General features: G+C 45.7%; 1 protein-coding gene across 4 annotated transcripts in view; it reads left to right on the forward strand.

Moving 5' to 3' along the window:
- The first annotated feature begins 65 nt into the window (after positions 1-65).
- Positions 66-21,348, forward strand: part of DDX31 (DEAD-box helicase 31) — a 47,011-nt gene continuing 25,728 nt past the window's right edge. For 2 of the 4 annotated variants that reach the window (XM_051808195.1, XM_051808194.1), the window contains exons 1-14: positions 66-182; positions 1,749-2,002; positions 2,173-2,248; positions 2,664-2,707; positions 3,130-3,200; positions 3,444-3,508; positions 4,334-4,378; positions 5,660-5,701; positions 7,360-7,424; positions 8,219-8,338; positions 8,614-8,720; positions 9,445-9,680; positions 10,017-10,193; positions 12,853-12,912. In XM_051808195.1, coding sequence (XP_051664155.1) covers positions 147-182; positions 1,749-2,002; positions 2,173-2,248; positions 2,664-2,707; positions 3,130-3,200; positions 3,444-3,508; positions 4,334-4,378; positions 5,660-5,701; positions 7,360-7,424; positions 8,219-8,338; positions 8,614-8,720; positions 9,445-9,680; positions 10,017-10,193; positions 12,853-12,912 — 1,398 coding nt within the window. In that variant the 5' untranslated portion in view covers positions 66-146. Of the gene's footprint in view, positions 183-1,748; positions 2,003-2,172; positions 2,249-2,663; positions 2,708-3,129; positions 3,201-3,443; positions 3,509-4,333; positions 4,379-5,659; positions 5,702-7,359; positions 7,425-8,218; positions 8,339-8,613; positions 8,721-9,444; positions 9,681-10,016; positions 10,194-12,852; positions 12,913-18,811; positions 18,863-20,871; positions 21,012-21,348 lie in introns of all 4 variants that reach the window. The other 2 variants (XR_007907802.1, XM_051808196.1) reach the window with 2 other exon arrangements.

Below are 21,348 nucleotides of genomic sequence, written 5' to 3' on the forward strand. Positions count from 1 at the left end.
AGCTCCCCGCGGCGCTGAGGGGTGGGGAGGTGGTGATGGGAGGGCTTCGGTACCCAGGAGGGGACCCGGGCTCGCTGCCGTCCTGCTTTCACGGACCGGGCCGGGCGAGGGGCGGCCCCGGGGGCCTGCGGAGGAGAGGGAGGGACATGGCGGCGGGAGCGGGGCCGCGCGGGATCGGCGCGGTACGAGCGGGGGAGCGGGACGGGCGTGAGGGGAGCGGGAACTGCGGGACAGTGCGGGACACGGGACACTGCTGGACACTACGGAACGCAGGGCGTGGGAACTGTGCGGGACGTGGGACATTGCGGGATATGGGACTCTGCGGGACAGGGGATACGGCACACTCTGGGATACAGGACGTGAGACACTGCGGGGCACGGGACTGTGCGGGACATGAAACACAGGACACGGGACCCCGACCGGCCCCGGGGATCGGGGGCTCAGCGTCCGACAAGTTGTTAAATGGGGCTTTTGGGTCCCCCCGCACCCCCCGAGCCCGATCCCGCAGCAGAGGCTCGCAGGGGCTCCCCGGGTCGCGGTTTCGGGGTCGGGCAGGTCCGAGCTCGCCCGAGCCCCGCGGGTGGGCTGCGGGGGGACAGCCCAGCCCTGCCCTCACCTGTTACCGGCCCGTGGGTGATGCTCCCCCAGCTCTCTTTGCCTCATCCCCGGATGCTTTAAAATGCTGCCAGAGAGGGGAAGTCTTATACTTTCAAGAAATTTTCTAATTGTTGGTGTGCTGTGAGCTGCAAGAATAGGTGCTTTGTTTTGAGGAGAGGAGCGTAAGAACGGATTAAATACACGTTTTTGGTTTTAAAGTTGTTGTTAGAGTGGTTCTGGGCTGTTTCAGTTGTTATTCTGAATTTTAAAATTCTTCTTAAAATACTGTGCTTAAGGGTGTGTGAGTAAAGGGAGTGACAGGATTTGTCCTTATTGTATCAGGTGCTTTGAGACAGGGCACCCCCACTTTCCTGATGGTGATCGTTGATGGAAGGAGGTTGGGTTTTGGTTGTTTGCCCAACATGTGAAGAAATAAGTTTAAAAAAATAAGAGAGCTTGAGAACAGTGTGGTTTGTGGGAAGACAAAAGAGTGAGGAAGAGAAAGGGGAAAAATGGGATGAGATTCTGCTGGTATCTCTCATGTTTTCAGGAGTTTTGCAGTTGTGATGGGGAAGAACAAGTTCATTGAAAAAGGGCTGGGGGACACTGAAGAGCTTTGGGACCAAATGAAGTTTAATTTGCTAATTCACTGTTCCTGGAGGGATATGGGGAGAGCAAAAGCTTTTCTTAGGTGATTGAAGATCAGCTGCAGAAGAAGAAATCAAGAGCTCAGAAAGGCTGAGAGTTGGCAGAAGCATAAGTTGGAGAGAAGTCGAGGCCATCCCTTGTGCCCACAGAAAGAGGGAATCCTACAGGCATGGCTTTAATGTGGGCTGGAGATCTGCAGAGCTTTTGAGAGAGGTTTTTTAAAGCATGTTCTGCTCAGTCACTGGAGAAGCTGGATGAAATCCTTTAGGGAAGAGCACTTAGATATGACTTCAGATTTTTGAAAGTGTCAGAAATCCCAGACATGGTGGTGGATCTACTGGAGTAGCAACTGTGCAGCTGCAAAAGTCAAACTTAATTTCTTTAATCATGGAGTGGGAGATTCCAAAAATAAGGGCTCTGTGGGCTGGTGCTTGTGCTCACCGGGATACCACGTTGTTAATTGTCGGTCATTAATGACTCTGGTTTGTTTGTTCATGTTGAAGCAACCTGGTGCTCTGAAGAGGAAGCTCCAGTCACCACATGGAAACCCACCTGAGAAACGCCAACGGAAACCATCCCTGAACACCTTCAGGAAAGGTGCCACAGAGGCTGACAGGAGGGGGAAGGGGAATCCACCACAAAAGCCAGTTCCCAAGAAGCAGCTGACTGACAACCGAAATGAAAGCCAGAAGAGCAGACCTTTCATTAAGACATCCAGCCTGTTCAAAAACAACCCAGATATCCCAGAAATTCACAGGTATTTGAGACAAATGGGAGGGAAAAAACCCCTCTCAATGCCTTGATAGTCAGTGTCTCAAATTCTTGCCCTTGCTTGGTACTGTAGTTTCTTTGCTGTTTGTGTAGAATGCTGATGTATAATTTTTAACCCCACTGTGTGCTTTGTTTGCTTTGTTTCCCCTGGCTCAGAAAAGCAGTGCAGCAGGTGCAAGAAAATGTTTTCACTACGGATTCTTTCAGCCAGTTGGACCTCCATCCTCATCTGGTGAGTGGCAGGGAGGCTGCACAGCTCAAAACATGATTTTTTTGGTGGGGAACAGATCAGAGAGCTGAGAGAGGCACCTTTATTTGTGGTGACCTGGACAGGATTGCCAGTACTTCACCTGATTCTGTTGCAGTCTCTCAGCTCAAGGTGCTGGCCCCTGACCTGACCCAAACACAGTCCCAGCACCTTCACTGCTTGCAGCTGTTATACCAAAAAAACCCAGAAAACCAGCAGTGGTGTAATTCTGATTAATTAGAAGAACTTCAAGGACATGAGAACTTTATATTTGGTTGCCCTTTACCAGTTATATAGAGAATAAATATCAGTCTTCTAGTTTTTGCCTTTGTACTGCAAAAAAATGACAAAAGGAACAGTTTGAGAATTAAACCTTTACTGCTCTTTGTTGTCTCCCTAGATCTCCACCATAAACACTGTCCTGAACATAAGTAGCATGACCAGGTAAGCAAATTAATATAAAATCTTTGTGCCTCACTACCCATTAAAACCAATCATCTGTGATTGTTTCATTATATGTAATTGGTTTGTGAAGACCACAGTGCCTGATGTCCCATTTGCTTTGGGGTTTGTTGCTTCCAAAGTTTGGGATGGGAAATGGCTTGTTGGTTACACAGCAGGTCACAGCTGAAGGTGGAACCTGGGAGTCCTGCCTTCTAGTTTGGTCCTTGAATCATAAAACCTGATTTGAATTGATCACATCTGATGCCTGTCTAATGGCTTTGCTTGGAAATCACCTCAACTGATGTAGCCACACAGCAGAGATGAATGTGTGGAATCTGGGGGAAACAAATTGCATAGGAAAGCTGATGGATTCTATCCTCTGTCTCATTTGCATTTCCTCACCTGTTTGGTTTTTCACACAGTGTTCAGAAGCAAACAATTCCTGTGCTCCTGCAAGGCAGAGATGCTCTGGTGAGATCTCAGACTGGCTCAGGTCAGTATTGAATTGTCACTCTCCTTCCTTAGGGCATTTTAACTGGATCCCAAATGCAGAATTTAAACCTCACATTCCCAGTACAGCTCATACAGTGCCAGGCTGGGAAGGCTGGTGGGGGCCAGGCTCTGAATGCAGTTTAAGAATGGTGGGACAAATGGTGCTTTAATTTGCTGAAGTGCTGTAATTGCCACGTGGTTTTCTTTTGATGGAAAGTTTTCTGATTTTCTCCCTTTCAAAAAGGTAAAACTCTTGCCTATGGGATTCCACTTGTACAGTCTTTGCAAGGAATGGAATCCAAAATACAGGTAGGTGCAACAGAATTAAATATATTTGCTTTTGATAATAAGATTAATAAAAACAAAATCCAGCTCTTGTAGTCATTACTGTCTCTTCTTGATGTAGAGATCAATCAGTGTATCTTCCTCTTTATTTGTGCATGTGATGTGTGTGACCCTCCTGTTCCCTTGAGACACAGCTGATCCAAGATCAGTGTCACCCATTCCCCATTGCTCCTTGGAGCAGGGTAAACTGCAAATAGGCTGAATTATCAGGTTTGGAGAAGGTAGAGTGCAGGAGAGACAACGGTCTGGAGGTTGGGAGAACTGAAAACAGAGCTCACTAGCTTGTCTTTGAGATTAATTAGTCTTTGACAGAGCGAGATTTGATAGTTGCTCCCAATTTGGATCATCTGGTTGACCAGGAAATGCTGCTGCAGATCTTCCATCTTTTTATGGATAGAGATCATCCTGACTTACAGGTGGAAGTGTTTCCAAGCCATCCTAGGTAGTTACTTTCTGCAGGTGTTACCTGTGGGTTGTTGCTGTGCATCAAACAGGAGAGTGTTTATGCAGCTCAGAAAATACAAAAGTGAAACAATGTGTGTGTGGAATAAAATGCTGGGTTTGACTGTGAGCAGGTTCCCAGGAGGGAAGAGAAGCCCATACAGGATTGATAGGTGAAAGACTTGATTTTTTAAAAAATCTGTGAGGTGGGAATACCCTAAAATGTTGTGTACAAACTTGTACTAAAGCCCTTCAGAACTGTCTGTGTTGTCTGAGAGCTGTGAGGTGTGGAAGGGCTCTGTTTCTCAGTGCTACATTCTTAGAGGACCTGACCTTGTGTGTTTGCAGCGCAGTGATGGCCCTTATGCACTTATACTCGTCCCAACAAGAGAGGTAGGTGGCCTTTTTCCTTCTGAATCTGAGTGTTTGAACACTGATTTTTAATGTGGGTCCACCAGGGAAGGGGAACTCTAATGCTCCCCACGTTGGGAAATGTTCTCTGTCCTTTTGCTGGGATCTTGTCCTCACAAGAAGAGTGTTGTCATTGTTGTTCAGTGCCACACCAGAGTAAGGGAGAAGGAATTTCTAAGTTTTCCTTGTGAATTGTGAAGCCTGCAGAACCTCTCTAGCTCAGTGCATGCCTTGTGCTTAACTCACACAGGGGGAGTGAGTAAAACCAGTGAAATCAGCTTTGCAAACGTGCAGGTTTATACAAACAATTCATTTTTAAAGCTGTTCTTTCAAATCCACAAGTGAATGCTGAAATTGAGGCCTCCAAGAGTTGGTTTCTCCACTGAACTCTCTATTTCATTTATATTATTTGCAATTGCAAAGGTAATGTCAGAGGAGGGTATCAACCTTTTTAATTTTTTGTATGACAAATGATAATAACTTCCACGTGGAGAACGTATTGCAGGTGTCTCATTTGGGCCACAATATTTTATGCAACCTGCAGTGCAATATCTCTGCTCAGTTCCATGAAAGGAGAAGGCTCTAAAGCTATTTAAATTTTTACAGCAGCAACTTACTGCCTCTCAAGGATGCTGTGTGAATACTAAGCTTGGAGGAAACTGTGTGTAAGCTTGTTTAAAGGGCTGCCATTGAGAGCACTTAGGAAGGTAATTTGTAATTACAATTGGTATTACTTTGTATTGGAAGCAATGGCTTTCCTTGAGAAAAGAAATGCAGGGGTAGGAAGTTCCAGTGGTGTGATCACACCGTGGGTCAGGGGAGGGGACAGTGTGGGCTGCCCTGACTGCCAGAAGATAACTAAACTCTGAGCTACATTTCCCTTTCATAGTAGTTTTCTTCCAGAATTTGTGACATTTTCCCTTTTACTCCTCCAGTGGAGCAAATTCTCCTGTGCCTCCAGCTTGTTTTCTCCCAGGGGCATCCACAGAATCCAGCAGAGTTCTTTCCTGTCCTGACAGCTGGCTTGTGGGGCTGAACCATGGAGAGGGTTTTGGGCAGGCCCAAATATAATAAGAGAGGGATTATTGAAGAGAAAAAATTAATAAGCAGCTTCTAAAAGAAAAATTAAGGATGTATTCAAAATTCTGATGATAGACATAACTAGATTAGCTTACAGATTTTTGAGCCATAGGGACTTGTAGTCCAGTTTTGTGGTCCAGAGGGACTTTATCAGAGCTCATTTTCTTTTCTTGGTTTCCATAGCTTGCACTCCAAAGTTTTGATACAATGCAGAAACTACTCAAGGTAAGAATTCAATGCTCTGTGTTCTTCCCATTCCTTGAGCCTCATGCTGCAAGGGGCTAAGCAACTTCAGTTCCTGAGAATTCAGCTGGATGTTTTAAGGAAATCCAGCACCTGGCAAGATGTATAGTCCTTAAAGATAAATGTGTTTAAGTGCATGATTCCCCTGTGGCATGTTTTAAACTATTACATGAGCAATTAAGTGATTAATTATGGCACCTTAGTTGCACATGTGTTGATAAACAGGAGTAGTTGATTTTCAGAGTGATTTGTTTTTAGAAATCCCTTTCATTGTTTCAGTCTGAGTTATGAATGGAGACTCTCTCAGTGACAATGAAACTAATACTGGCCAGATGGGTTTCAGATGGGGAGCAGAACTTGGTGAACTGCTTTGCCAACTGAATGACTGGAGAAATGAGAAGGCTTTTAAAATCATTAAGTGATAGTGCTTTCCTTTTAATTGAGGCAGAGTATCTTACCATGGGGCCACAAGGTATCTAAGTCGTTTATCTCACCCCTATTCCTGCTCCCTTTTCTTTTTTTTTTTTTCCTTGAAATGATGAGACTTCCCAAGCCTTTTTTTAGTGCTGGAATTACCAAGTAAGATTTTGTTGTGTCATGCTTGGATTTAAAGTACTTCAGTCTTCTTCCATAGTAATTAGGAGTTATTATAATGAACTTTTGGTGTCCTTCAGAGGGTGAAGTCTGGTCAGTCTGGGCTGACCCCCTTTAGCTTTTCTTACATATCGTGTAGTAACCATCAAATCCAGTGTGTAAACTGTCATAGTGACCCAAAGGAGTTTTAGATCATGATCTGACTGGCCCTTGGGGGGGCTGCATAACTGGAGGGTGTGATGTGATTGTGTCGGTACCGAGGGAGAAAAAAGCGAGTTGAGCTGCTCCCGACACAATTCCTGTAATGCCAACTGCTAATGCCAACTTGCTTGGATATCTTCCTTACTTTAAACCTTTAAAAGAAACCCTTTTTGTAGGAGTGCTTCTGGCAAGCAAACTTAAGCCTGTTTCTCAGTCACATCCGTGTGCAGCCCCTGCTCTGCTGCTGTCCTGGGTTTGCTCCCAAGTGAGGCAGTGGCAGTGCTGTGCTTTGATTATCTCCCCTCTAAATATTGGGCAGTAGTAGATTCAGTGAAGGATTGGACCTCATTAAAGTAAGTGGCAAAAACTCCTGCAGTATCAGTGAGACTGACATTTTATGTTCACAGGCATGGGCACTGTGTGCATGTAGGTCTGGGTGTGTCCATAAACTTTGTAAGTCCTGTGCTTTTCTGAAATTTCCTTTGGCCACAGCAAGATGTTGCTTAAAGGCAAGATGAAGAAATAGCATTGTGGCTTGTCTTTGAACATTGAGGCTACATGGGGAGAAGGAAAAGAAATATTATAATGTGATTGGAAGCGGTGCAAAACCGATTTAATTTCCATCTTCTTGGATGATGTGGGAAGTGAGTTACTGGCTAGTACTAAAGGTACCATTGATGGGGAGCTGTGGGTGAGAGAGTGCATGGAGACTGGCTGTTAGATCACATCAGATACATGCAGCTATCAGCCCCCAGTCCTTTCTCTGCCAAGAAACATCATGTTTTCATTAGGCTTTGTCTCTTTATTAAGAGAAATCAGTACTGGTCTTGTTTTCCTTCCTGTAGCCATTTACCTGGATTGTGCCTGGAGTGCTAATGGGGGGAGAAAAGAGAAAATCAGAAAAAGCCAGGTAGGAAACCAACTTCTTAAATTGTATTTTGCATCCTTCTGCTCTACAATGTCTTTATCTGTTACTCATCTTCTGAGTTTTTCTTACTGGGAGGGAGGATGGTGAGCTTGGATCAAGCTGTGATCCCTCTGGATCTTACACAGACACTGTGACTGGGTCAGCAGGAAACATTCACTTCCCCCAGTTGGATCTGTTTCTAAAATGTTGATGAGCTTTCTGAGAAGATGATCTCTTCTGTCAGTATTTTTTTTTCCTCTTCTGACAAACTCCTGTATTTGCTTACCACCGAGTGCTGCCTACAGTATTTGTTGTGGGGGAAATTGCTTGCTGGAAAAGAGATTTCCTGGTGTTAAAAATCCCTTCCTTTTCCCTTTTTAAAAATTGAATTGTAAGCTGGTAATCCAAAATGGAATTTTCATTTCTCTCTATATAAGCATACACAAAAAGAAGTTTACTCTTTGCAGTAAAACAAGTACTCAATTAGAAAGGAAAATCTAGCTTAGATGTATTAGATTTTTTTAATGTTGATATTTCCTTCTCACTGAATATGCCTCTGAGTATCAGAGTATCAGTGATGATCAAGAATAAATTTTAGCTGTGCAAGAAATTTCAGTTTTAATCAGTGAGAAAGCACTGTCCCTGATTTTACTGTGGCCCTTTTCCCCCTCTGTAAGTTCCAGTTCCTCACTCTGGCTTCCTATTCCAGAGTTCCTGGTAACTTCTGTGTTTTGGGGTTTTTTCTTTCTTTGTCTTACAGGGATTTTCTTTTTTCTTTTGTTTTTAAATCTAAACAGATTACGGAAAGGGATAAATATCCTCATTTCCACCCCTGGTCGCCTGGTTGATCACATCAAGTCCACAGAATGTATTCATTTCCATCACACTCAGTGGCTCATTATTGATGAAGCAGACAGGTAAACTTCCAAGTGTTCAGATATGGAAAATAACTGATATGGCCTCTGCATCATAATTCACTAAATATTTAAAAAAAAAATACAACAGAAAGCATGATCTTAAGCCATTCATGCTCAGTGGCCTCAGCCAAGCACCAGATGTCTGGGATTAGGAAGAAATACCCGCTTTGGACAGATTGTTGTACAATTATTCATTGCAAAGATGTCATGTAGTATTAAGACTTTCTCCTCATTCCTTCCTACAGCACTTTTTATCCCCTCTGCTGTTTTTGTAGGATCCTGGACCTGGGCTTTGAGAAGGATGTGGCCGTGATACTCAACACTTTAAATGCCCACAGGGAGACACGTCAGAATGTCCTGCTGTCAGCCACCCTCACAGAAGGTGGGTTAGACACACTCTTTTAGCTGAATAATGCACAGGCAACTGCAAAATACTTGGTTGAGTCTGACTGTTACAGCCCAGTTTGCAGCTTTTTGCAGAAGTGGAATAATGCCTGTTCATTTCTTTGGCTTATGACCCTTGTCCTTCAGTACTGGAATTGCTATCAGTGTATATATTTACATGGTCCTTACATGTCTCCCAAATTTGAGAGCAAAGCCACCTGGAAAGCACTGATTGGATTCTTTGCTCTGCAAATGCAGAATTAAGGCAGAAAGCTGATGACAAGGGAGCTGTTGTGTGATTTGCTCTGTATCATCCAAGCACTCAGTTCCTTAGGCAGGAGTTGAGCCAGACCTCATGACTCCTGCACTCTTGAGAGAGTGAAGATTTGTTGGGTTTTTTTCCCACACACACATTTAAAACCAGGACTGCCAAATGCTGTCTGTCTGTAAAGACATTTATGTGCTGTGAAATAGCACAGTTGGCTGAAGTAGTGTCTTGTGAAGGTTTTGGTGGAGTCAACAGCAGCTAAGCCTGGTAAGCCCTGCTAAGTCTGAGGCTTGTGGAGATGTTCTGTCAGTGGCATAGGCATGGCTCACTGGGTCCTTGCCCTTCACTCCTTTTCACTGGAATTGTGTGAATTGTTTGGTGTCTGTGAACACATCCTCACACCCCAGACTGGAGCAGGCTGGGCCTCATGTGTTTCTCCCTTTCTGTGGTTCAGGAGTAACTCGACTGGCCGATATCAGTTTGAATGATCCCGTCAGCATTTCCATAGCAGATGAAATCCAGAAGGTGCTCAAACCAGCATCACAAAAGGATAGAGAAGCCAGCAGTTCATCGAACTGCACGGAGCAGGAAAACTTTGCTGTTCCAGAGAAACTCAAGCAGTATTTCGTGATGGTCCCCAGCAAACTGAGGCTTGTCACATTAGCAGCTTTTATCCTTGGGAAATGCAAGGTGAGATTCTGTTTGCATTTTTATTACTAAGTAGCCCTTTCCCCCTTCCAGCTCCTTTATCTGTTCCTCTGTTTAGGACAGCATGGATTAGATCCAGGGCTTTGAAGTGCATCTTGAACCACAAGAGAGCTGAGGTGCTGTTGTGTCTTTTGTGCTGGCAGTGAGATGTGCACTCACACTTCCTTTGTGAGCTCACTATTTGGTGTCAAACTCTGTAATCCTTTTTCCATGTAATTATATCCCCAGAAGTGTAAACCACTGGGATCTTTTAGTGATCAGGGAATTGGGGGAGTCCTGTGGAAGTGGTCATGTGCAATTCTCTTGTTTTTCGTGCAGTTTGAAAAACACCACAAGATGATCATCTTTTTCTCCAGCTGTGAACAAGTGGAATTCTACTATGATCTCCTTGTAAAGGTCCTTGCAGGAGGGCCAGAGTTGGAACAACCTGGACATTCATCTCCCTCCTCCGTGTCCTTACGGTTTCTCCGTCTGCACGGCGACATGGAACAGGAAGTAAGCATTCCCAAAACGTCAGGATACGCAGTTTTATTCCTTATTCCCTATGATTTATTATGTGGCTATTTTGGGGAAGAGGGCAGAAGAGAGGACAGAGAGTCATTTCACCTCTAGGGGCCTCACTCTTCCATCTGCTAATGAGACTAAGGATATTGTCCCATTTCTGGGAAGTACCTTGGTAGCTGTATCTGAAAAGCACAGCTGAAGAGGCAAGAGGTGTTATTTCAGCAGGCTGAGGCAGCCTTTCTCTATTCCCAGTGGGTGCACTTAAACCATTTATATCCTGTGGTCACAATGTCCATTATGACCTGTGGTTCTCTCTCATGCAGTCCAGACAGACTTTTAATGCCAAAGGAAAACCTTACCCAAGCCCTGAAACATTACCACCTAATAGGTTGCCCCCATTAGATGAGGATGGAGCAGTTTGGCTTTGGTTTTGAAGAACACTGTCTTGACAGATTGCTCCTTTCCCTGGATGGAATAATAGCAATACAACAATGATTACCTCAAAATAGGTTTGGGTTCTAGTCAGATAGGCCTGAGTGAAGAGGTTGGAGCCCTCTCAGAGGGCTGAGAGGCCAGGAGAAGAGTGTCAAATGAGCTGTCACTATAGAGTTCCCCTGAGTAGCTGAGAGACCTCCCTTGGAAGTTCAGCCCCGATCCTGCCCTTGGTCTGTGATGGAGAGAGTTGCCACTCTACTCTGAGCTGCACAGCAGAGATGGTAAATGAATAGAGCTCTTCTGATGAAGCAAGAGGTGAAGAGCCATTGTTTTTCTCACTCATTCCCATCCTGTGGAGACCAGAAACATGTGCTTTGCTGTCCCTGCAGTCTGGCCTTTCCTCAACCTGCCTGCCTGAGCAAGTGAGCAGGCCTGGTCTGGCCCAACTCTACCCTGACCAGCTGTTAAGCCAACAGAACACCACTAAGTAGCTGGCACCAGGGGAAGGGTTTTGCCTTTTTAGTACCCAGTGTGTAATTAGTGCTTGATGTCTTCAAATTAAGAGCATTAATGGAGCTAAATTGTGGATCCCATATGGTACTGCTGAGCACGGCTGCTGTCATTGTCAACAAGATACAGCGTGCTCTCTTCTTTAATTTTTGTCAGCAGAGGGTTCAGTGTGTAAGCAAGGGCCCAAGTTTCCCTTCTTTGTACCTCTAGCTGGGAGTGAAGTGTGTGAGGTTTCTTCTGTATCATCAACATAACAGGCCATTCACTTACCTCCCAGCCAGAACTCTGGGAAGGAAGGTTTGAAACATGGAACAAGGATGTTTTGGAAGGAGGGCGCAGAAAGGAAAGGGGTTTGGTGTTTCTGAGGCCAGAGAAGACCTAAGCTCTGAAAAGCAGAAGAGCAAATGGAACCAGATCAAGGGATTGTGTGTGTGCAGTTGTTTCCCACAACTGCAGAGGGGGAGTGTAGGTGCAGAGGTGGTACTGGTGAGCAAAGACAAAGTGCTGCTGAGACCTTTGGTTATTAGTGCTGAGACTGTCTTGTCAGACAGCAGATATCATTGGGATGTAATGTGAGTTGGGGAGTCAGTTTTTGTGGCTTTTATCCAGTTAAAAACAGCCCCCAAAGTTGTCAGCTAAGCTGACAAGAGTGTGCTTGGGATGGTTTGGGGACTGGCAAAGCAGGAGGCTTCTGAAGGTAACTGAGGAGCTGTACTGGGTTCCTGCAGTTCTGGGGCTCAGTGGCTCAAAGACTGCTGGTGGGATAATTTGGGATCTGGGGGCTGTGGCTGGCCCTGCCTGGGGGCCTGAGCCCATACTGGAAGTGGGGGCTGCAGGAGTTCTGCTGGTGCAGACCCGTGATGGGGACAAGGCTGGGGAGCACCTGCCCCTGAAACCCGTGGGAAGGAACAGCCTCTGTCCCAGTGTCTGCAGCCTGTTGGTGGCTTTTGCCAGTGTGAGGGAAGGGCTCAGGGAGGGTGCCCTGGGAGCTGCCTGGAGAGCCCAGGAGTCCTGCATCCTTACCCCCTTGGACAGGGGGTTCTGGCCAAGCTCTCATCTCTTCAGCCCTATTACTCTAAGTCCTGTCCCACAGCAGTTCACATGAGCAGCTGAGCGTCACTGATACTTAATAACCCCCGAGTCAGTGCAGGGCTGTCTGCACGGCCCATTGGGCACATGATGAGCCTGATCTCTTGTGATGTGATTATATCACTGTGTCAACAAAATGGGCTTATCCTGCCCATCGTGTGACTGGACAGACAGCAGTGAACATGTCCAGCTTTTCCTTGCACTCACAAAAGCCTGTGTTGCCCACAAAGTGTGCCAGTGCTTCTGCTGGTGCTGCCTAATCCTTTGTGGATCCCCTCTCCATGTAAAACTGTTCCTGCTTTTTGGCATACACAGGCTGTGCTTCTGTGCAAACCATGGAGGTGTTGGCTGCTTTGTTTTGACCAAATGCATCCAGCCTTCCCCAGACACTGTTCCTTCCTGCCTGGGATCACACCTGTGTGCCACAGATTTTTTTTTTTTTTCCATTTGCAGGAAGTCTTACTGGAACTCATGAGGCCAATTCCTTTGCTTTTGAAGCCGTACATGATCTAGTGAACAACACACAGTTGTTAAATTGTTACCTTAGCTAATTTGCTTTGTCTTTGATTGCAATCTGCATAAGCAGTCTTTTAATTTTTATTTTTCAATCTTCTAGGAAAGAACAGAGGTCTTCCAGGAGTTCCTAAAATCCAAGACCGGAGTTTTGCTTTGCACTGTAAGTAACTTGGAGTCCCTTTGCAGCTCTACACTAATGGGCCTGTCTGATCTCTAATGGTAGACCAGAGGATTTGGCACTGAGCTCTGATTCCAGCTCTGTCTGACCTTGAGGAAAGTCATCTCCTTTTTCTGCATCTCATATGTTAAGTAAGGACTGGGGCCCTCTTTGCAAACTGTTATATGATCTTTTGCTGCAAGGTACCATGCACAGATGTTTTATACAGAGGCCACTAAGTATTTTGCATGGCCTTATGTCTGGAAAAATCCGTTCATTTGAAGCTGGAGCCTTGCCCTCTGCATGCAGCCAGTAGAATGCAATCCTGATTTGTAGCATACCCCGTAACTGCCAGAAAAATTGGATGTAATGTGATATTTCCCATCTTAATAACTACCCAAGGGTTAAAACCAAACACCTGCAGAGGTGGAAGGGGAGCCCTACCAGAGAAGGGGGTCAATGCAGATGCACATACTCTGCTGCTCTCCACGCCCTGTGCCCTTCAAACTTCTTCCAGGGGCGCTGAGGGAGAAATTCTTGTCCTCTGCTGAAGTTTGCTGGCACCCTTGTGTTGTGGTGGCACCTTCCCCTCTCGTTGCTGACCTGTGGGTGCCACAGCCTGCTGCAGTGGTGCAGAAGGCTGCACGATTTGCTCTCTAATAGTGGCAGCTGTTGATCTGCAAACGTGTGAATCTTGGCGATTTCTACCCACCGCAAACCTGTAAATTACAGCGATCGGGAGTAATTAGAGCTGAGAAACCCTCTCCAGCTCTGAAATGACTCCTCTTCTTGCAGCACAGTGTTCTTAAAGGAAACCAGTTGCAATTTTGTTCAGAGAGTAGGGGCTGGATTTTCTCTTGTTTTTATGCCTGCAGTTCAACCCAGGACTGCCATGTGTATGGGAGTGTTTGATTTAGCATTGCCAAATTATATATTATATTATATCACCTCTAAAATGGTACTTGTTACATGCTAGTCCTGCTCCTGCTTGTGTGCAGGACCTTTCAGTGGTTTGATCAAGGTCAAAATGCATCCTTGCTATGCATAATTGTAACTATTACTTGGTTTCCTTGTATGCAGAGGTAATACTTTAGTGTCTCAATTGAGAAGAATGGCAAAGCTTAGATCATTCAGTGGTGTAGGTAAAGTGATTTGAGGATAAAAAGTATTTGGTAAATTCCAAAAAATAAATAACTAAACTTTGTTATGCTTCATGCACATGCTGCCTATATCTGAGAAATTTCAGGTGCATATCTTGTTATTGAAATTCCAATTTAATGAGTTTGGAAAGACAGTGAATGCTCAATTTCAGACAAAGAGAAGGCAGAATCATTGCAGTCTCTGGGCTATCAGTTCCTGGGTGAGACCATTTGAAGGGGAAATGCAGCCTGTGACAGGAAAAATCTGTCAGGAAGCATACAACTGTTGACACAAGGTAGGAAGAAGTTGGATAAAGAAATCCCAGTGGATGGGATTCCCCTCTTGAGACACTGGAGATGTAGTTTGATTTCCTGCCATGCCACAGACTCTGTGCAGGTGGATATGGAATTGGGATGACAAGGCAAGTAGCCACATGTCAGCTGAACAGTGATAGTTGAGTTTGCCCCAGACCTGTCACAAATGGGAGGTAACGTGAGTTAACCTGGATTGCCAGGAAGAGGGTGGTGTAAGGTAACACATTGATCATAGCCCTCCTCCATTTCAATCTAAGCCACTTTGCATTTCCTGCAAGGCAGGGATGCAGATCCTGAGGGTTATGGTGACCATGGCTCAGCTGGCACACGGTCAGCACGTTAAGCACAGTAAGTTGTGTGTCTGAGTCCAAAATCTCTCAGCGCTTCAACTCCCCATCTGCAAAATGGGGAAAGTAGCACAGTTCTATCTTACAGAGATGTTGGGAGGACAAATGCATTGAAACCAGGAGGTGGCCTGTTACCACAGTAATGGGGACCATATGGACACCTTAATATAGAGATACACTTTGCACCAGTCCCACATTACAGGTGCCTCCCCAACGCAGATGTCCAAAGGGCAGCCAGGCACTGTGACCACCTCCTGCCTCCGAGGGCATTGCTTTTTCTGACACCTTCCTTCATATCAGCAAAAAAACCCTCTGCAAAAAGATGGTTCTGTTCTTCTCACCGCGGAATCACGTTTTGTGCCCACAAAATTCTGAAACCTGGCTCACAAAAGAGCAACACAAATAATGTTGCCGTCCTTCCCTTGTCCCTTATGCCATGTTCTCCACCCATCTTTCCGCTCTAGTAAGCAATGGGACCTGCTGTTCCTTTTATTAATTTGCTCTATGTCATGTGTATATTAATATATTCCATAAAATATTTTTGCCAGACAATATAAGCTGGCAGACAAGAAAATAAAGAAGGGCCGCGCATCTCAGAGGGTCTCATCCAGATTTATTTCTCTCTCCTTCACCGAAGTTCTTTGCGGCTTCCTTTGGGACGTGCCTTTTAAACAAGTTCATCTCTTCCAGGGAGGGAGGAAAGATCATTTGGAGATTGTTTGCTGTTTACTCAGTCACGCTAACTCATCTTGCCAGTTTTCTGGCGGCCCCAGCCAAGAGCTTTCGCCTCTGACAGCTTCTGTGCTCTCCCCTTCCTCCTCTGATTACGCAGCCCAATCTGTCACCCTGCCGACGGGGGTCTCTACCCTGCTGATGGCTTTCCACACTCGGCAGTAATGACTTTTGGCAGGCCGGGAAGGCGCGAGAGCTTCTTCCCCAGCTTGGAGAGCCGTTAGGCCCTCTCTGCCTGTTAGCTAAAGCACTTTGTGAGCTTCTTTGGTAAATAAATGAGTCATTTTAATCCAACTGACAGCCTGGCACCTGAGCAAGCTGCCTTCCATCTGTACTTCTAGGCCTCATGTAGGCAGCCAATTGTCAAGCTCAGGGCCTTCAAGACCTCACCATTGAGTGTCTTTCAAAAGCAACTTTAGCAATTTCCTTTGCCCTAATTAGATTGTGTGAGAGGGACTGAGCAAAACCAAGGCCCTCGCAAAACTTTTGTGGCCATGTTGGTTCTGATCTTCTGCAGTGATAGGCCTTGCTTTTGGGGTGGCCTTTTAGTTCTCTGTTCCCTTGCACCTGCCCCCTGTACCCCCATTCCCTTGCACCCACCCCCTGTACCCCACCACCACAAGCACAGGCTGGTAACATCAGTTATTAGAAGCAGAAATTTCAGCCTTTCTGGAGTTCCCCAGGTGGATTGTTCCTCAATCCTGTGCCCTTCTGTGCTTTGCAGTTGGGATCAGGGCAGGAACGTGGTCAGGGCTTTAGATTATAGTGTTTGCTTGGCTCTGGGCTTTCTTTAAAATTGCACTGGTGTAGGTTATTTGTCCTTGCTCCCGTGAGGTGGTCACTGAATTCTGCCTTCCACTGCCCACTGAAAGGAGTCAGCAGTGACCTGCCAAGGTGTCATATCCTTGATTTCCCTGTAATTAAGGAATGGTGGTGTAAGGTCATGCACGGAAAGGGGAATGTCTGATGGGTGGAAGAGAGGAACACTGGAAATCTATTGGGCTTCTTGAAAGAGTACTGGCAGCAGGGTAGTGCTTCTGTGTGTGGAATAAATGTGTGCTAGTGAAACTGGGTAATTGTTGCTTGAGCTGTATTCTCTCTCCTGCTAAGCTGACCCATAAGTAATTTTTTAAAATTCTGAGAAGTGGAAGCTCGCAGGCTCTGCCAGCAGAGGAAAGCAAATCAACTCCAACTTTTTACCCTAGTTCTACCTTCCTGCTGTCTGCTGGGGCCTTTGAGGAAAAGGAGCTACAGGAGACACAGGTGGACTGATACTGAGGAATCTTTGAGAGTTTGCAAAACACTCCAATTACCAGTAAATCCCAAGAGACTTGTGAAAGAAAGCCAAGTGAAACCCCAGGAGAATAGCTGCTGATGTGTGTCAGTAAGGACGGAGGGGATTTGGTGGCGTTGTGAAAGCAACAGTGTTGGAATACAAGGCTGATGATGGGAGAGAGCCTTCTCCTAAGTGTTGTCCCTGGCTATTTGTAAGGCTTTTGGTTACTCTTTTCAACTCTGGCAAATGCACATGAGAACAATGCTGTTTGTGGCAGTGATTTTCCAACCTGAGGTGTTGAGAAAATGTATCTTGGAAGGAGGGAGAAAGTCTGGATAGATTAGAGGGGTGGCTCCTGCCCCTGCTGTCTGCTCCTTCCTGTGTTGGAGCTGCCTTCTCTTGACCACAGGGCTGTTGGTTTGGTTTGGGGGAACTGACCCTGTCGCAGGGTCAGAGCCCTCTCATCAGACAGCCTTTCCTCACCTCCTGGGCGTGAGGAAGAGCACAGCAAAGGAAAAGACCAAAGGCTTGTCAGCGTGGAAGAACAGAGCCGGCAGCTCGGAGTCAGGCGTCAGCGCTCCCGTCTGATCGTGCTGTAGAGTTTATAGTCTTGTTATCCCGGTAACTGCCGTACACACTCCCCGACTTCTCTTGATTTATTTGCTCCAACCTCCTTTAAATGGCTTTTTGTACATCTGTTCGTTCTGACTCTGGGAACAAGTTGCTTCTTAATGAGCGTGTTGGAGCACAAGTGTGTGTTATTTCGGAGTGGGCGCTGTGGAAAGTGTCTCCTCTTTTACTGCAGTTGGAACCACAAAGCAGCCTGGCTAGTGCTTGTGGGAAGGCCTTTGCTGCCAAAACATCAGCTTCCCAGTCTTTTAACGTGTGTGGGAGTTGCATGAAAACACTTCAGTGGGTGGCTGACACATTTTTAGTACATTAAGCTCCTGCTTACGTCCTTAATATATTCTATTTTGCAACTAGCTAAGAGATACATGTGTTCCAAAACATTTCCTAACAGAGTTAAATCTGCACACCTGCTCTGCTATTGCGCCTGGTGAATGTAAAATCCAAGGAGGATGTGAGGACATTACTAATGAACAGAAATTCAAGAAGGGAGATTGAAATGTGTTTGCACTCTCCGTTTTGGGCAGTATTTAAACTCTCTTTTCTCTCTGAAAGGGTGTGTTTTTTGAGCTGTTCTGGCTGTGGATAACCAAAGGGTCTCATTCAAGTCCTTCTCCAATTTGATGGGTTTTCTCACCGGCTGGCACATCAAATAACACCCCTGACAGCAGCTTCAGACTCTTTTCTTCATAGCTGAATTTTGCTTCTCCAAATGAAAGCCAGACTGGTGCATATCTAAGGGAGAGCTGAAGTCCCCTCTCCTTGAGCTGTGCTCCAGCTTCCCACAGATTCTGCCGAATTGTTTGTTGACATTTGTTTTTAGGGCCAGGTGACCTGCAAGTCATCTGCTCCTCAAATTCAGCCCATCACCTAGGAAACAACTAATTATTTGTAGGTAGAAATCAGTGTATCTTTGGACATTCCACTCAAGGCCAGGGATCCTTGACCATTTGCCTTTTTTTTCCTTCCCTTTTCATCATAAGCAGCCTGGTTTTGGTACTTAGGCTTGCTGTGGAAAAAGATGTGCTCAGAGATGATGTTGCCTTCCAGAGGTTGAATTCTGCCTCTCATTGTTTGGGTAGTAGGTCTGTTTTCATCAGTGAAGCAAACTGATGATCCAAAGGCCATTCAGGCAGTGGTTCTCTGAGATAAAATGTAGAATGATTGTAGCAAACTGCTGTAATTCAGCACCACCCTCCTGAAATAGGTGTGTTTATATCCTCCAGGCTTTGGGCCATAGTAGTGGGTCATTGGTTATTGTATTAGTCTGTTAATAACAGTCCTTGCATTTTAAACCCTCAGTGTTATTTCTGACCTTCAGTCCATCTCTCCCCAGACTAGGCACATACAATTCCTTCTTGCACAGCCAGTTGCCTTCTGACATAATTGCCATCCCAGAAGAGTTGTCACTCTCCTGGTATCTCCAAAGCATCTTTACTAAAGTAATTTCCTTATTAATTTTAAAGGATGTTGCAGCACGGGGACTAGACCTGCCTCAAGTTACGTGGATCGTACAGGTGGGTTTGCTGTGAGTGTCTGTGTGTTTTAAATGCTCAGAGATGAAATCCCTTTTCAGTCCAGGACCTTTCTGCAGTTTTCTGGTCTTGGTGCTGATGCCTACCAGTGTGGGAGACCCACGTGTTCCTGACTGCAGGACTAAGGGTTTTATGAGGAGACAACATTGATTCCACATCTTTAGTCTGGTTTTCTCTTCCACAGTGTTACCAGCTGTGGAATAATATTCCACTGGCTGGGATGAAACACCCTCCATTTCCCCCCACAGGAGGCCAAATCTTATGAAGTACCAGCCATGTCTTGCAGTTCTGTGTTTCTGTTTTCCTGAGCTTTCCAGGGAGGGAGTTCCATGAGGAGTTTAAATGCAATCCTAATGTTAAACATCAAGTAGCCCAATAGTGTCTGTGCAGTGACCTGAGTGTTTGGAGTAAGGCTTTGTTGGGTTGAGGCATCCAGCTTCCAGTAGAACTGCATAGTTCAGATTTTCCCTGAAAAAAAACCCCAACAAAACCCCCACACTCCTGTGTTGCTGTTGACAGGAATATAGTCTTTGGGGAAAAAAAAATAGAAACTAAGGAAGATGGATTGAACCTTAAAAATAGCAGCCTGTCATTTCAAAGAGGAGGCTGAGAGCATGAGGCAGGTTTCATTTCTATAAAAGATTTATAATTAAAAAAAGGTTAGTTGAATTGAGGAAAAACTGATCCAGAGATTCTCGTGTATCAAGCGACACCTGGGTAGAAGGAACAAGGCACAGAGCCTCAACAAAGCTTTTTAATTTCTACCTCATCCCTTCAGGTAACAAATTTGATTTGATTTTTGTGTTTTAAAAAAAAAAAAAAAAGAAAGAATGATTTTATATCAGCCAGCTAGTTGGAAAAGGCTGAGGAAGTGAAGTCTTTAATTCCCAGATCTGTATATTAATATAATTTAACCAAAGATATAGTTGCCAGTGTTAGAACGCAGTGCAAATTACCTAAAGCCCTGGGAGACTTCTGTGTGTCCAGAAGGCGAAATCTCAGCTGTCCTGAGAGCTGTGTCCAAGAGCAAGGACCTGCAGGGAGCAATTAGATTGCTCACAGCATCTTACTCACACCTCTAGCCAGTAGAAACTTTGCCAGAGGGCACAGGTATAAACACTAGAGTGGGCTTTGGTTGTTGGGTTTTTTCCAGTTAAACTGCTGAGGGCTCATTTCTGAGCAGTATCTCTTGTGCTTGTTCATTTTTCCAGGAAAGAGAGGAGGGGGGCAAGAATAGGGGGAGGTTAAAGGGAGGGAAATATGTCACCCTTTATCAGATCTTGCAGATGGCTGGGCAGTTTTGATTCCCAGTGAAGTAAATGAGAGGCACTGCTATATTTGGGGGGTCTTTAAGCAACATTTTTGTAGTGCCTGGTAGTTTTACATGGGAAGACAGTTGCCACCTGTGTCATACACTGCTGAAAGCACTCCCTCCTCTCTCTTAGATTTATTCTGTCCAGTAACCAGCTATGATTTGCTTTAATCCAAACAAGGCAATTTAGCCCAACTCCAAATTTGAATCAGTTGCCTTTTATTTTGTGGCTTTTCTCCCAAATCCAGAGCAGGCGACTCCCCGCTCCGTGTGGGCAGTCCTGGGAGTTGTTTGATTTGAGGCCACTGCGAGGTTTGATTTTATATAAATTTTTTTCAGGGGAAGCCAACAGGTTTCTGACATGCCTGTGTAGAAATAAAATGTAAAAGGCGAAGAGAGACACCGAGATGGGGAAACTGTCCTGTTACCTGGGAGTTGGCCAACGTGTCACGTTGACATGTCAAAAAGCTGAGGGGGCTGAGTGACGGTTCCAGGGACGAGCCCCACGGGCGCCTCACGAACAGCCCAATTCCACGGGAGCTGCAGCCCCACAGTGGGGTTTGCTGAGATCCCTTTTGTTTGCAGATGAGCGGGGCGTTTATATTTATATCTCGTTCGTAATTAACACGCCGTGTCCTGTTAATTCCTCCTTTCCCTCCCCGTGTCCCCCGTTCTGAAGTGCAACGCTCCGGCTTCACCTGCGGAATACATCCACCGGATCGGGAGGACGGCTCGCATTGGCTGCCACGGGAACAGCCTGCTTGTCCTGGCGCCTTCGGAGGCAGGATATGTCAGCTTGCTGGCTTCTCACAAGATTAAGTGAGTCAGAAACGCGAGCAAAAGTTTCAGCTCATCCTTGCTAATTAACCTTCCGTGGCACTTGCAGCGGGACTGTGTCTCGTGCAGGTTTTAATAAGAATTTATTAATTCTCGCGATCCAGGACTGGCCCCAGACTAGCAAAAGGAGAAGAGGGAAGTGCGTGAAAATCATCAGCCTGACAGATTGTGCGTGAGCGAGTGTGTGTGGTGAGGGGCAGAGAGGAGACCATAGTCAGGGGTCTTTTTCACCTCACTGTTTTCTCTCTGGCCCTGGGTTCAAATGGCGACTACGTGGAGATCACGAGTCAAACGAGCCTGTCAGATGCTCCCTGGCCAT

The sequence above is a fragment of the Manacus candei genome, unplaced genomic scaffold (assembly GCF_025592945.1).
Source record: "Manacus candei isolate 608988 ecotype Guabito, Panama unplaced genomic scaffold, ASM2559294v1 h1tg000071l, whole genome shotgun sequence".
Classification (NCBI taxonomy): Eukaryota; Metazoa; Chordata; class Aves; order Passeriformes; family Pipridae; genus Manacus; species Manacus candei.